The sequence below is a fragment of the Bombina bombina genome, chromosome 1, assembly GCF_027579735.1.
Source record: "Bombina bombina isolate aBomBom1 chromosome 1, aBomBom1.pri, whole genome shotgun sequence".
NCBI lineage: Eukaryota > Metazoa > Chordata > Amphibia > Anura > Bombinatoridae > Bombina > Bombina bombina.
In genome coordinates, this window is record NC_069499.1 from 888,553,603 (window position 1) to 888,569,890 (window position 16,288).

General features: G+C 40.5%; 2 protein-coding genes across 4 annotated transcripts in view; one reads left to right on the plus strand and one right to left on the minus strand.

Moving 5' to 3' along the window:
* TIPRL (TOR signaling pathway regulator) overlaps positions 1–9,542 on the minus strand; it is a 30,073-nt gene extending 20,531 nt beyond the window's left edge. Inside the window, exon 1 of one of the 3 annotated variants that reach the window (XM_053699547.1) lies at positions 9,487–9,542. The gene's annotated coding sequence lies outside the window, so the exon portion shown is untranslated. Of the gene's footprint in view, positions 1–9,399 lie in introns of all 3 variants that reach the window. The other 2 variants (XM_053699550.1, XM_053699549.1) reach the window with 2 other exon arrangements.
* Positions 9,543–9,787: 245 nt separating this feature from the next.
* The window catches only part of CNEP1R1 (CTD nuclear envelope phosphatase 1 regulatory subunit 1), a 64,675-nt gene continuing 58,174 nt past the window's right edge, over positions 9,788–16,288 (plus strand). Inside the window, exon 1 of the mRNA XM_053699551.1 lies at positions 9,788–9,874. Coding sequence (XP_053555526.1) covers positions 9,793–9,874 — 82 coding nt within the window. The 5' untranslated portion in view covers positions 9,788–9,792. The remainder of the gene's footprint in view (positions 9,875–16,288) is intronic.

Consider the following 16,288-nt stretch of genomic DNA (forward strand, 5'->3'; position numbering starts at 1 on the left):
TACCTGGCGTCCACAGACAACCGTCAGCACCACTGCCAGACCGTTTGGGTCAAAGGAAAGGCGGCTCAGGGGTTACGGGACACTGGATCCACCATTACCCTGATCCAGCCTCATCTGGCCTCCGCTTCTACCACTACTGGGAGAACTCTTGCTGTTCGAGTGGCCGGAGGTGCCACAATACGAGTCCCTATGGCCTGTGTCCATCTGGCTTGGGGCGCTGGAGCCTGCACTGTGGACGTGGCAATTATGCCAGATCTTCCCGCAGATGTTGTACTAGGAAATGACCTCGGCCTACTTGTTTCCACCTTTTTGGGGGATACTCCCCTGGACACCTGACCAGTAACCACCCGCAAGCAAGCTCAGCGGCAAGCCAACACATCTGGGGACCCCCCACCCCGACTCCTCTCCATCCCCGACGGCCTACCCTCGCCCCCCAACGCCTAACCCCGCTCCCTGCCCTCCTTCCCGACCAACTATCCTGGGCCTCCTCTTCTGAAATTGCCCAAGAGACTCTGAGCGACCCGACCCTTACCCCCTTCCGAGACCGAGTAGGGACTGATCCCCAGGGCCCCGGGGAAGAACGGGTCCAATGGGAAAACGGCCTGTTGTATCGGGTCTCCCGGCAGAAGAAAGGGCCAGTGCCCAAACGTCAGCTGGTGGTACCGAAAAAATATCGGTCCAACCTGCTGCGAATAGGGCACGATATCCCCCTGGCCAGGCATTTAGGCAACTCCCGAACACACCATCGCCTTACTCAGATCTTTTTCTGGCCCAGAATCACGCGAGAAATTAAGGAATATTGTAGGAACTGCATACTGTGTCAAAAGGTAGGGAAGACCGGGGGACCATACGAAAGCCCCCCTTAGCCCTCTCCCGGTAATTGACGAACCCTTTAGCAGAATCGCTGTGGATATAGTAGGGCCCCTACCTAGACCTAGTCCCTCCGGGAAAAAATACATATTCACAGTAGTAGACTATGCCACTAGGTATCCAGAGGCCATACCTCTGGCGAATATCGGAGACGGTGGCCAGTGCGTTGCTCTGGGTATTCACCCGGGTAGGCTTCCCCTGAGAAATGGTCTCTGACCAGGGGACCCAGTTTACAGCGGAGGTCACCCAAAAGTTATGGGAACTGTGTGGGATAAAACCCCTGTACAGTGCCCCTATCACCCCCAGACCAATGGGCTTTGTGAACGGTTTAACGGGACACTGAAACAATTGCTTTGGACGTTCTTGGCTACTCACAAAGACTGGGAAAAAGATCCTGCCGCGCCTCCTATTTGCCTACAGAGAGGTGCCCCAGGAATCCACCGGGTTTTCACCCTTTGAACTGCTGTATGGCCGGAAAATAAGGGGGCCCCTAGACTTGTTGCGAGCCCACTGGGAGGGATCAGCAGGGGAGGAAGGACCCTCCGTTGTGGAGTACGTCCTGAAGTTCAGGGATCGGCTGAAGCACCTCACTGCCATGGTGCGGGAGAACCTACAGAGCGCCCAAAGGAGACAGAAACGGTGGTACGACCGTAATGCTCGTAGCCGAATTCTCACAGTAGGGCAGAGGGTTCTTGCCTTGAAAGCTGTCAAAACGAACAAGTTACAGGCTTCCTGGCAAGGGCCCTACCGGGTGGTGGAACAATTGAATACCACCTACCTTGTAGCAAAATGCTCCGATGATCGGGTCCAACGGACCTTTCATGTCAACATGCTCAAGGAGTATGTAGAAAGACCCCAAGATGTAGCCACTATCTGTGCCCTGGCTATGGAAGACTCGGAGAGCCTTCCCATGCCAGAGCTCCCCGGGCCGGATGAGACCCCTCAAGGAGTAGCCAACATAATCTTGGATGAGAGGTTATCAGCTGGACAGAGACAGCAGATCCGGCATTTACTAGAGGACCGCCAGGAGATGTTCTCCAATGTCCCTGGATAAACCACAGTGGCTGTGCACCGAGTGGAAACCCCGGGACAAGCTCCCCTGAGACAAGCAGCTTACAGAGTACCTGAAGCTGTCAGAGACAGTATGCACCAGGAGCTCCGAGGAATGTTGGACCTCGGTGTTGTTGAACCGTCCAACAGTCCCTGGGCCTCCACGGTGGTGCTGGTCCCCAAGAAAGATGGTACTACCCGGTTCTGTATTGACTACTGTAAGCTCAATGACAGAACCACAACCAACTCCTATCCCATGCCCCGCGTCGATGACCTCTTAGATAGAATCGCCAGGGGTCACTTCCTAACTACCCTTGACCTCTGCAAGGGGTATTGGCAGATCCCACTAGACCCTGACTCCGTTCCCAAGTCCGCCTTCATCACCCCTTTCGGCCTCTACCAGTTTAAGGTCATGCCGTTTGGGATGAAGAACGCTCCAGCCACCTTTCAGAGGATGGTGGATCGCCTGCTGGATGGCCTCCAAGACTATGCCTGTGCCTACTTGGACAACATTGCCATCTTTAGCGACACCTGGGAGGATCATTTGATCCACCTGGGCATCGTTCTAGATAGCGTGGCTTAATCAAGTGTCGGGAGATAATGGACGTCTACTAAGATGGAGTTTAGCCCTGCAGCCCTTTAACTTTAACGTTCAGTATAGGCCGGGAAAAAGCAATGGGAATGCCGACGGACTTTCCTGGCAGACTGAAATAGAATGCTCCTCAGACATGCCCCAGTAGACCCATGGGGATCTAGCTGGGTCTGCCGAACTGGAAGGAGGGAGTTGTCACGGATACTGGGCTGCAAGGGTTAAATCCCCACCCCTCTACAACCTCACTCCTGTTGTTTCTCAGTGGTTTTGGGCTCCTCAGAGCAACCACCATCTCTGGAATCTGTTTGCTTTGTTTTGGCTTCCTTTAAACAACTTAAATTTTCTTTTGTTGAAAAGCAGATACGTAAACTCTGGAGCTCTTTATGGCAGTAGTTTTCTTAAGAATGTTATCCATTTTCAAGAGCAATAGATGGCATCACTTATTTCCTGCTCCAGATACCTACCTGGGTATCTATTCAGCAAAGAATACCATGGAATGAAGCAAATTTAATAGAAGTAAAAGAAAAGAAAATCACAAACAACATTTTTGCTTTTATATCACCTTCAGTTGGTTTATGACCAGGAAAACCCTCCTAGGCTGGCCGGGCTCCTGGAACTCCCGGTCGGCCACCTCACAACGGACACCCGCCCAACCCCTCTCAGGCTGGCCAGGAACTCCCGGTCGGCCCCAAGACAGCAGAACACCCGGTAATTTTAACCCAGGTCGCTCCAGCAACCATGTGCCCCAGAGCTCCGCTCTTTTTGGGATTAGTAGCCCCTGGGGATTACAAAGGGTGGTGGAATTGCCGGAGGGGAGCTCCTTTGGGAACCGGGGGTTTTGGACACCCCTATCCCCATAACTTCAACGGACTGTAACTCCGGTCCCCAGTAACAAATCATGCTGGACTGTGAAATCTGGGGACCGAGAGCTTTAAAATGACACCCTGGAAGTGCCACCGCTCCACTGGGATCACCCCGAAACCGCCACCCATATGTATTGGGATTATGTGGGACTGTGGCTCCTATGGAGGTGCCGGGCTGTCTGGAGGGGCAGGAATGGCGGGAAAATAGTGGGATTGTCCAGGGTCTTATCAAGATGAGCTGTCTGTATAAAAGGAGTGCATGTTTTCAATAAAATCAGTTCTTGTCTAACCTGAATGCTAGTGTGTCTAGTAATTTGGGTTGGTTCCAGCTAAAATCACTTTCCTGGGCTACATAGCAGCCTGTTCCAGGCAGAGAATGGATCCTCAGGCAGAGCTATCCAGCCTGGGTAGCTGGAGTCTGCCACAGGGTGGGACCCCGAGTACTGGTGCTGTCGGGCATCAGGGGTGGCTACAGGCTGTGGTCACTTGCCAGCTACATAGCTGCAGTCGGCAGGAAGGAAGCAGGACCCGTTTGGCAGAGCTACTCAGTCGGGGTAGCCGGGGGTATCCGTCACAGTATTAATTACGGCAATTTAAGAATATATATATATATTAATTATTTTTTTATTTAAAAAAAACCCACACAAAAACAAACATTTAAAAAAAAAAATGTAAGCCCTTGTCCTGCATCGTTGTTAGAAGCATGCCATGTTGTTGCATTAGTCAATTCATGCAGCTACAAGTAATGCAGTAACATGGCTTACCCTACAAATGATGCAGGTGCATGAGTTTTGAGAAAAAAAAAAGTTTATATATAATAGAAACATTAACAGTATTATTATTAAAAGTATTACACTGGGGGGGCGGAGCCAACCGCTACAGCAACAAGACGTGTCATTGCAGAGCTCCTGAAGCCTGATCATTAAAATATCAATTTATATAGTTCTAAGAACATATATCTTTTTATGTCCTACTCTTAATATATGCTAGAGCATGGATTACATATCATGGGCCTAATATACAACATATTTACTTTGGAGACGACGCAGAGGTCCGCTATCCAGCTTAGACCGTGACGAGGAGTATGTCATTACATTTGAAACGCTAGACTTTCCCTAGATTGACTATCTTATCACCCGCTCCATCATCTAGCCTGTCAATAGTACCTCCACCGTACACTGGAAATGGAGGAGCTTTCTACACACCTTAAAGGTTTATTGCTAGGATTATGCAGTAAGGCCGACAGACAGTTTTATGGCTTGCGATCTCTCATCGCTGAACTGCGCAACCAAGATGGCGCCTCGCACCTAACTAGTTACGATCCCAATGTGGCAAGCCCAGCAGAAGAATTGTTGTCACCAACTCTGCTCGTTCAAGAACGAACACAGGAGAGGAAAGACGGACAGGTCTCCACAAACACTGTAGCAGGGGCAGCGAGTTCTGACTCAATGCAATTACGCACAGACGACCCGTTGCTCTATACTACCGATTCTTCAGGACTAATGAGAGCTGTTCCGACCGCTACCGAGATACACCCCCAGCTCTCTCTATATCCCTACCTGAGATCACAAGAGGCCCCTATATCTAACAAACTCAAGTACTTAGAGGATGCAGGTGACTGCTGCGGACAAGTAATGGAGAATTCATACACTCTGCTTAAGATAGTTTTTGCCCGGGAGAGAGGAGACTGGGCTGCGGACATGGCTTTTATTTATGTGAGAAGTGTCCCCCATAGCTCCCCTGCACGGATGCACCGACCCAATACCAGAGTCCATCTTGAGGCCTTCAGGGGCTCCCAAAATAGAGACAGAACTGGAGTTGGTTAGAGAACTGATCTGCGGTCAAACGACTGATCCCTGGGGAGACTCGATAAGAACCCACCAATAACAACTTTTAACCCCCTTGGCTGATAGCCTCAATACTTGTACGGGCAATAAGTTTTGGCAAAGGGCACGCAGCCATCAGTGGTGCTTACGTTCAGAGCTACACCCGGGACTTTTGTGGGCTGATTGCATTCACAAGTATCACTGTACAACAAAACGTTTCATTTAACACGCTTTGATTCTGGGTGCCTACGTTATAGTTTTATTACTGCTCCTTGCTCCCTCATTTTGTCTCCTAATTCACGGTATTCCTGTTAAGCAAAACAATTTAGCATGTATTTACCTTTTTGCTCCTCATATTGATCTATCTTGCATACTTGTTAAATGATTAGTTTAATTCTCTATACGTTCTCGCAAAATCATTAGTGGTTTTTTCAGTGTATATATCACTCTACGCTGATGTATTTATGCCATAATGTTATATCTTCTTTATTAATGTACAATCTAACGCAGGTCTCAGTCAATCTCAAAAAATTGCTATGGTTTAATATTGTCCAAAGAGGTCAAAACAGTCTTAGCTGCTGTTTAAGAGAGTTAAAGACAGGTGATTAATATATTATGTCCATAAGCCAGCCGCTACTTCTCTCATCTCATAAAAATCCCCAATGTAGGATCACTGCAAAATATACATATATTTCTACTATAGGACACATGGTCTAAGCTTAAGTCAATGGGTCTACTTACAGTGTATTTATGTAAATACACAAGTCTGACTATAGTTATATAACTTTCACAGACCCATGTAGAATAATTACACTCGGTACAAGATAATATTTAATAGGTAGCACTGCCTTAGGACCCCTATATAGCTACTCTTTATTGTGTTAAAATGTTACTGTCTGCCACTACATATTTCTAAGTAGCTTAACTCTCAATGGCACAACTAACTCATCTTTACAATGGCCCTGAGCACAGTGTGGTGTGCGCGGGCTCTTTTCTCTTGTGCATACAATGCTGCATATAGCGCTCTTTAATTTTAACTAAGGGTCGGAACCAGTTCACACATTGTTTTATATATTGTATAGAATTTAAGGTTCCTGTCAGACGCATGATAAATTAATTGTACCCTAAGGAAGTTTTTCAGCTAGTATTGTCTAAGCATATTTCCATATACCAAATATAAGTGCTTATTTTGAGCCCCTGGCTATTCTATATTTATACCTAGGGATCCAAGCTAAGGTTATTCTGCATCATTATATATTTTACCTTAAATAGCCCTACAAGGAGCAGAGACTTGGAATTAGTTCTGTGAGTAACTCAGTAAGGCATGTCTCTTGACATATATATCACAACTAGTTACCCTGTATAATGCTATACTACGTAAGATCAACATGTGTTTGATGTATTACTTATCTTGTTCTTTAAAGTTTACTGGAGGGGTATCTAATAGCGCGCCAATATACTGATATTTATATATCTTTTATTGTACTATGGCTATGTACTTTGAGAGGATATAGTTAATTGTACAGTTTATGTATTCCTATGCACCTAGGTCTAGGCACTGGCTTATATGTAACTGCAGCACTGATGGTACGCTTTTTAGTACACCTGTTTGCAGTCCAGATCCTCCACTGACATATCAGGCCTATAAATATTCTCACCTGCTCACTATTAATGTTTGCATTTCTATCTCATCTGTTTGCAGCTCAGATCCAACTTTGACATATCAAGTTTATAATAATTGAAATACAACAGCTACATATCATTAGGTGAGCTAACTAAGGCTTATTGGTAAGACGCCATGATACTTTCTATTAGATGTTAAGCTATATTTCCCATCTGATTATTGATAGGCTTATATAGCATTACTGCTCTCCATTTATAAGTGGCAGGCCTTCTCAGGCACGCAGCCCACTCACCCTTACTGTAAAGGGGAGTACTTTGTTGCAGTAACCAGTACTTGTTTTTGTCTGTAACTCATGCCTACCCATATATCAAGTATATTCAATACATTAATAAGTTGATGCACACCAGTTGCTGATTATGAATCCCTGCCTACTTGTCTAACTTTACTATGACTAAAGCCAACATATTTCCCTAACCTCACGGTCCATAGTATACAAGTCGTATTATAACAATAGTATTAAATTTTTCTAAGCCCTGATAAAATTCCTTTACTAGCTATTATTACCTCAACCTTATGGATATGACCATATTATTAGAGGGGAAACTTAACGACAGAGAATAACCTAATCTACACTATGACCCGCAAGATATAATTCTCTCCTGACAGGCCTGAGGTCTCTATGCTCGAGCACTCCTAAGTTCCCACCATGTACCTTAACCTATTTACACTCATATATGGCTCCGCCCTCCACCCCTTCCCCTATGTGTATAGCGGTGCTTACCCGCTGAATATCCCCTTCCCCCTTATACATCTTGGCCCAAGAGTGGCTGATACATATGCTAATTCTCCACAGGCTGATATCTTGGACCCGGATAATTCTTCCTCTATTTTCTATTGTACTGTGGAGATCATCCGTCAATAATATAACATAAAATGAAGTTCTATTTTATCTCGCCTAAACTATTGTCTATCTTCATATTAAGATCTGATATGTATTTATCTTGTTGCATGTGCATATTGCTTTTTCAATAATGCCTGTGTATAGACAATGTATTACTCTTTTTGTTGTAACTTTGGCCTTAGGGCGAATCTTGTTTGTTGATCTATGCTTTAACTTCAATAAAAAAACTATTTAAAAAAAAAAGTATTACACTGCCACCACCCAGCTGGCAACATTTTTTGGGGAGAACACCGATGATGTAATAAGCAAGTTCTTAAAACTAGTAAATAATAAAAACTTCATATTTTAAAGTTCAGCACAGGGGTAGCGCTAGCTGATTGGTGGCGAAATGTAGCCACCAATCACCACCCAGGGTGCTTAACCAAAAATGGGCAGGCTCCTAAGCTTACATTCCTGCCTTTTCAAATAAATATACCAAGAGAACGAAGAAAAATTGATAACAGAAGTAAATGAGAATGTTCCATGCTCTACAATTTTAAATAACTTTCCATTTTACTTCTATTATCACATTTGCTTCATTCTCATGGTATCCTTAGTTGAAGGAACAGGAATACACTACTGGGAGCTAGCTGAACACATTTGGAGAGCCAATGACGAGAGGCATATATGTAAAGCCACCAATGAGCAGCTTGCTCCCAGTAGTGCACTACTGCTCCTGAGCCTACCACTGTATGCTTTTCAACAAAGGCTATCAAGAGAAAAAAGCAAATAAGATAATAGCAGTAAATTGAAAAGTTGTTGAAAATTCTGAATCATTAGTTTAATATTAACTTTGCATATCTGTGTACTTTTCATACAAATTTTATTGTGCACATTTTTTTTTTACAAGCATACTTGTATTATTTTTTATGACGATACTGCAATGTATTTGTCTCTCCTTTGCATAGAGAAATTTGTGATAAGCTCATTATCAAAATACACTGTTTTCTCTGTAAGATTTGGACCTTGTATTACTAATGGATCTTTTCAGAGATCATTGCCTTGCACAGAGCACTTTAGAGAATCAAATCTTTACTTATTGAATTGTAGATGCAGATTTACCTGTGAAGGTACAAATGCCTTTAGAGTGTGTATGTATATATATATATATATATATATATATATATATATATATATATATATATATATATATATATATATATATATATCGCTATAAAATACATACATTTCAATCGCTAACATGATAAAGTGCCTGTTTCTAACAAATAAAGCTGTTTTAAACAGGCTACTTTGAAATTATGTTTCCTTTAGGGAAACTCTAGTGAAATAGACTCCACATGAGAGGGTCGCCTAATAAGATGCACATATAATGGGTCACATTTTAAAATAAACAAAAACGATTTCTAACAAGCTCCGCAAAAGGGAGATTAAGTTATAATCAGCGAGACTGGGTTCTACTGAGAGGGACCTGCTTCTGCTGAGACTCAGCGCTAATAAGGGTAATTGTGTAGGGGGAACGTAAATACCCCCATCACAACATAAGAGAAACTGTACAGGAGACAGTCCCTATTGAAAGAGAAAGCATGCTGAAAAGCAAGACAGTTGTATGGAGACTGGAGACTTCTGAAGAAAGCAATGCTTAATAAGAGACAACCTATCAATGAGATATATACCACACATCTAAGTGAGACAGGTTCCCGCTCAGTAACTTTCCCATTTTTTCGAACCATTCCCCATCTCCATGGCCTGCTCCATTTTACCTTGTCGATCAGACCATCCACCAGTCTCAAACACTGATACCAATAGCCCTCCCCTTGCATCACAACAGCCAATTACAACCCCGAATTTGATAATTGACAATTGTATCCAACCAATAAGACCTCACCTCACTGGTACTACTGCCCGCACAAACCCTTTGCAATCACTGGCGTCACTTCTGGTTTCACAGCATCACTTAGAGAAGGGGTAGGATAACGATGACGAATGGGCGAAGGCTTAATAGTTTAGCAACCAATCAGAACAGTAATTTTTTTGTGACTTTTCCCTCCAATGATGGACGAGGATACATGTTGACTTCAGGAAGTGTGTTTTGTTATAGCAGGAAGTCAGAGCAGGAGGCAAAGATGAACTCTCTAGAACAGGCAGAAGGTAGGAATTTGTGGGACTTGTGTTATGGTTGTTACTGTTGTGGGGTAGGGTCGCTGTGGGGTACACTGCGTATGCTAGTGGGTGGGTCCATTTGTCTTTATTCACTGTTTATTCGCAAAAGTCGGTCTTTACTGTGTTCTTGACAATTAAAGGGACATAAAGCAAACACAATACTGTACTGTATATAAAACAGCAGTTATCAATATGCTACATTTTTCTGTTGATCAAAAGGGTGTGCAGTTATTTAAATTGAAATCATCAAAAAAATCCATGTTTGTACAGAAGTCATACTGTAGTAATAGGTACTCACTGATTATTAGGGTCTGCTCCCACAACTGCATTGGTGGGCTGGGACTAGCAGAAACAAAGATGACAAAAGTAAGTTTATTCAGTGCTGAAAGAAATATGAATTAAATACCTCCTATACAATTACGTTATTTAAAGCAATGAGGAAGAGAAAACACTATTGGAAGCTTGTCTTTTACTATGTACTGTTAGTTCAATAAAAAATGTATCACTGCATATTGTAATACTCTTGTTATTTATATATATATATATATATATATATATATATATATATATATATATATATATATATATCTCATATTTTAAAAATGACAGGCTTGATGGGTTACCAAAATAAATAGATTTGTATAATACCTAATCTGTAAAAACATTTTTTGTTCTTATTGATTTTTATCCATCCTGAACAGATGATTTAAACAACTGATTGATCAGAGAGTAAGTACCTTTATCATTCATATTTAGTCTGGCAGCAAAACTGAAAAACTAATACTACTATTAAAAACAGGGGCACTTTCATTCATTAAACTTTACATTGCAGGCTTTTTAAAAAAAATATTTACCTTTTTTCTTTAGGAAACCCAGACCGCCGATCCTCTGCCCGCAGCTCCTCTGTACTTACCTTAGCAATGACAAAACCGGCTTCCTCCAATCATGGCGTGCGCCCCAGAGCGTCTATCGTAAGGCCACGCCATGATTGGAGGAAGCCGATTTTGTCATTGCTGAGGTAAGTACAGAGGAGCTGTGGGCAGAGGATCGCCGGTCTGGGTTTCCTAAAGAAAATGGTAATTATTTTTTAAAAAACGCTGCAATGTAAAGTTTCATGAATGAAAGTGCCCTTGTTTTTAATAATATTTTTAAAAACCAGGCACGCATTCATTCAAATTTACATTCACTATTTGTTTCTTGCTGGACTTCCCATAAAAATTGAATTTCGCCCTTATGCAGAGAACTTTATCTTATGACTCACTTTGTTTTTGCAATTCTCTTCCCCATGTTTTTGCTTTTTGTTTTTTTGTAAACCAAAAGACTTAAAGGGACATAAAACCACATTTTTTCAGATTGATCATACAATTTTAAACAACTTTCCAATTTACTTCTGTTTTCAAATTTACTTCTTTTTCTTGGTTTTCTGTGTTGAGGGAGCAGCAATGTATCTTGACAAGATCTATATGTACAGCCACTAATCACTAGTGTATTGCTGTTCCTGAACATTCCTAGATATGTTTATCAACAAATGATACCATAAGAAAAGAAGCAAATCAGATAGGAGGATACTGGAAAGTTGTTTACAATTGCATGCTGTATCTGAATCCTCAGTTTAATTTTCACTTTATTGTCCCTTTAGGTGACCTGTGTTCCTGTTTGCAAACATTTGTGTTTTGCATGTGTGCTTAACCCGCTTTCATGACAGTGTTATACGATCGCGAGATTTAAATTATTGGATCGGGTCTGGGGGGCGTCCCTGTGACGCTAGGAACGCCCTCAAGACCACAATCAAATCCAGGAAGCGCAGTTGGCTATGATGTTGTATTCCGTCATAACGACGCTAAAGCCCAGTGCCGTTTGGACGGAATATAACGGCGGCAAAAGGTTAATATATTTTTGGTTGTATGTAGTTGTAGAGAACTGCACCTAGTTTTTTTTTATATATACAGGCTACACTATAAAAGACCCCCTAACTGGATCTTGGATTCAAAGTACCGAAAAAGGGAATAGGAGCGCCAAAGTTGGCTAAAGTATATATAAAACAGGATAAAGCATTCAGGAACAAAGCTGACTGAAAAGGAGGGTGATATTGACAATGGTATATCTAATAATGTATAATATATAACACCTACAGTTGGTCTTTCTATATAGGCAAATAAATATAGAAACTGGTAGTTTCAAAAATGCTTAAAACAATTTTATTTATATTAAAAACTTATATAAAAAAATGTTATTACATTTTTTTTTTATAATAAAAAAGGAGTGACTCAGGATTGGTCGCTCTCACATATATATTAAAGTGAAGGTAAAGTTACCTTGACGCTGATCCACAATCCAATTCTTTGTTAGAAATAAATAGGAGTTTCATTCATGATTTTTTAAAATATTTGTTATAAATCCTGTAATCTTGGTTTTAATTCCCTTTTTTCAGCTCCGCAAAATCAACCCCCTTTTTTTTTTTTTTTTTTTTTATATTTTTTATGTCCTGGTCACGTTTTTAGATCAGCCAGTTGAAAATGTGGCCGTGACCTCACGTCATCCGCCTACTTGATGCTATGCTTATGTGCTACAGTCTGTTTGTTTACTCTGTTTCGCCGACTATCGCATGCGCATTTGCGATTGCTATGTCAGATTTGCACATGCGCCTTTAGAATGTTCATTGGGAACACGCTTCTGATATTACGTATAGAGCGGGTGGGACCGCTCTATACGTCACCGCACCTATTATCCGGAAATAGAGGTTGGGAGGAGTTATCTTTGAAACGGTAGGGAAATATATAGTTATAAATACAAGAAAAATAAAAAAATATATACAATAAAGTTAGCAATTAACTTATTCTATGGTGAAATAATTAATTGATATATTCGACTTTAATAAACTTTACCTTCACTTTAAGTCAAGTCAAAAACTGTTCAGATACAATACAATCGGATTCAATGCTATAGAAATACATATAATACAATTGGTATACAATGTAATAGATATAAAGTGCAAAAAATTAATACACTAATAGAAGAGACAATCACAGAAGATCAAAATAGTGCAATGTCTGGATAGATCTCCGGTAAGGATACCGTTTAGTTACCTATGCAAACGTGTACACGTGCAATAAAAGGTGGTAAAATGTGGAAAATACAGTAAAAAAATGGCCAAAAATTGTAAAAAAAATGCTATATATATATATATATATATATATATATATATATATATATATATCGCGATCGCTCTGCTGCTGATCGCTTTCTCCTCCTTGCTTGTGTTGGCGCAGTAGCGCTTCCTTGGTTGCCTAGCAACCCTGTTTCGCACCAGCCCCTTCTGCTGACGTCAGAAGGTCTTCTTATTCCGGCGTCTCCTCTCCTCGGTGCCTGTTTGTTCTGATTACACGGCTTGTGAGTACCTTTTGAACTTCTTGTATTGCTGGCTTGTTTAACTTCAACCCTGCTTAACCCCTACCTGCCTGATACCTGATAACTGGACATTGCTTGTTTGACAATTCTACTGGTTAACCTCAAACTGCCTGATTACACGTTGCTGGAACTTTGCTTGCTAGACTATTCTACTGATTAATCCCAAAATGCCTGATTACTCGTTGCTGGACATTGCTTGTTTGACAATTCTACTGGTTAACCCCAAACTGCCTGATTACACGTTGCTGGACATTGCTTGTTTGATAACTCTATTGGTTAATCCTTATCTGCCTGATTACACGTTGCTGGACATTGCTTGTTTGATAACTCTATTGGTTAATCCATATCTGCCTGATTACACGTTGCTGGACATTGCTTGCTTGATTAATCTTTTGGTTAACCCTATCTACACAAAGTTTCTTCTCCTGACCCTGCTGTGCCAACTTTCAGTGAGTATATTACTGTAGCTGTCGCAGGGTCAGATCCTGGTATATACTCAGTGCTAGGGTGTTTACAAACCTCATTCTAGCATTTGGGTCTAACTCTGGACTAAATCTATCCTGACTATATATATATATATATATATTGTGTGTCCAGTGGTATTATAGTACTGATGATACAATCCAAGTGTCCAAATAAGTGTGCATATTATTAGTAGTGATTCCTGTCTCCAAACTTGATATCCAAAAGGTCCCGCTGCTGGAATAACTAGTAATAAACAATACAATCCTAAAAAGAAAAAAAACATTGTACAAAATGCCGTTTATAGGTAGAGGCTATTGTTGTTGCACTCGCCCAAATAAACGATCTTGAGAGAAATAGCCTCACAAATCCTGGTGGGGATACTGGTCGACACGTTTCAGCCCTTTTATAGGGCCTTTTTCAAGACATAATGAGGCTTCATAAAACTTACTTATAAATGGTATCTTCTCCAATCAAATCCTATCTGAAAGGAAAATCTGCCTTTGTTTTTGGTGCCAAATTTTGCGGTAAAACGTCACTTCCGGTTTGCTAATTAGTGGGGACTCCATTTTGAGTAAGAGAATGCTTCCATTATTACACAGCTAACTATGGGCAAACCAGTTTATTTTATTAACGTTGTTTACACTTACGTTTCTTATTGTGTCAATTTAGAGCTATGATTTGGTGCAAGAAAGGGGTTTTAGCTAACTGTATTAGCTAAATTGCAATCGGATCCTTTATATTATTACTGGTCTTGGTATATGAAATAGTGGTTGTTTATAAATCTCAAATACATATAAAAGATACTTATATTGAAAAATTACATAATTTTTTTTATTAATTTTGAAAAATATAAAAATAACTTCAAATGTTTAAAAATAGATCCTTGTCATTATAAGGATAGCAAATATGGAATAGATCCTTCCAACTAAAAATTGAGGATTTTAGGCTTAGTATTTCTCCAGGATTTACAGATATTTATAGGGTTAAAATATCAACCCATGACTTCTAAAATATTAAACAAATAAATACTATGTTAGCTATAGTACAATAAACTTAGATGAAAATTAAGTTATGTACCTTATTTGATACACTAAGAAAAAAATAAATAAACAAACAAAATGATGTATGAGAAATCAACATGTTTAAAAGAACTATATGATTGAATTACTGTTGAAACCTACTGGTATATAATCATACCTGTACTTGGCCATATATAGCTATATATTGTTAGGGAGATTTGGGGCTAGTATGAGAATCCATGCTTTAGTATCTCTACATACTATCTTCCATAAGATAGGTAGATTCTATCACTCGGGGTAATCAATTATAATAAATTAATGTAAATGTTGTATGCTGGGACTGGGATGTTCAAATCTAAAACTACAAACGAAACATTCAAAGTCAAACACACATTTCGGTGCACAGACAAGTTTGTCATATATCTTATTGAATGTGGGTGTGGATTGCAGTACGTTGGACAAACCACAAGAAAACTTAGAGATAGAATCAGAGAACATATGTTACAAATAAAATGGAAAAAGGTAGATCTACCCATTTACAAACATTTTAAAGACGTGCATGGAGGGAGTGACAGCAGTTTTAAATATATTGGGATAAGTAAAGTACCCAAATACTGGAGAAGGGGGACATGGAACTCAAAATACTTAGGACTGAATCCAAATGGATATTTAATTTGGACTGTATTTACCCTAAGGGATTAAATGCCAATTTTGAGGTTGTGCATTTATTCTTAACACCCCCACCTTTCATCTTTCCTCCCCCTCTTGTAGGCAAATTGTTTGAGGGACTCTCCCTGACTACATTAGCCTCTGTTAGGATAGGTAGAGATGTAAGAGCATATATTTTCATACTAGCCCCAATTTCCCTCTACACTAACATTAAGCAGCCAGGTGGAGGTACGGTCCCACACCAACACACAGTTTAGCATACAATATTTACATTAATTTATTATAATTGGTTACCCAGAGTGATATAATTTACATACTATCTTCCATATGATAGGTAGAGATACTAGAGCATGGATTCTCATACTAGCCCCAAATCCCCCTAACAATATATGGCTAAGTACAGGTATGATTATATACCAGTAGGTTTCAAAAGTAATTCAATCATATAGTTCTTTTAAACATGTTGATTTCTCATACATCATTTTATTTATTTTTATGGGGGGGTTTTTGTTTTGTTTTTCTTATTGTATCAAATAAGGTACATAACTTAATTTTTATCTAAGTTTATTGTACTATAGCTAACGTAGTATTTATTTGTTTAATATTTTAGAAGTCATGGGTTGATATTTTAACCCTATAAATATCTGTAAATCCTGAAGAAATACTGAGCCTAAAATCATCAATTTTTAGTGGGAAGGACATTCCAGCCAAAATTAGAATCCACATGGATGCATTTGTTTTTATTAGGAGAATTTTGTAATGGCCCACGGCAGAACGCTGTTTTGCAAATAGCAGTCTGTTCCAACTGGCGCCAAGCCGGATAGCCCATACATATATAATG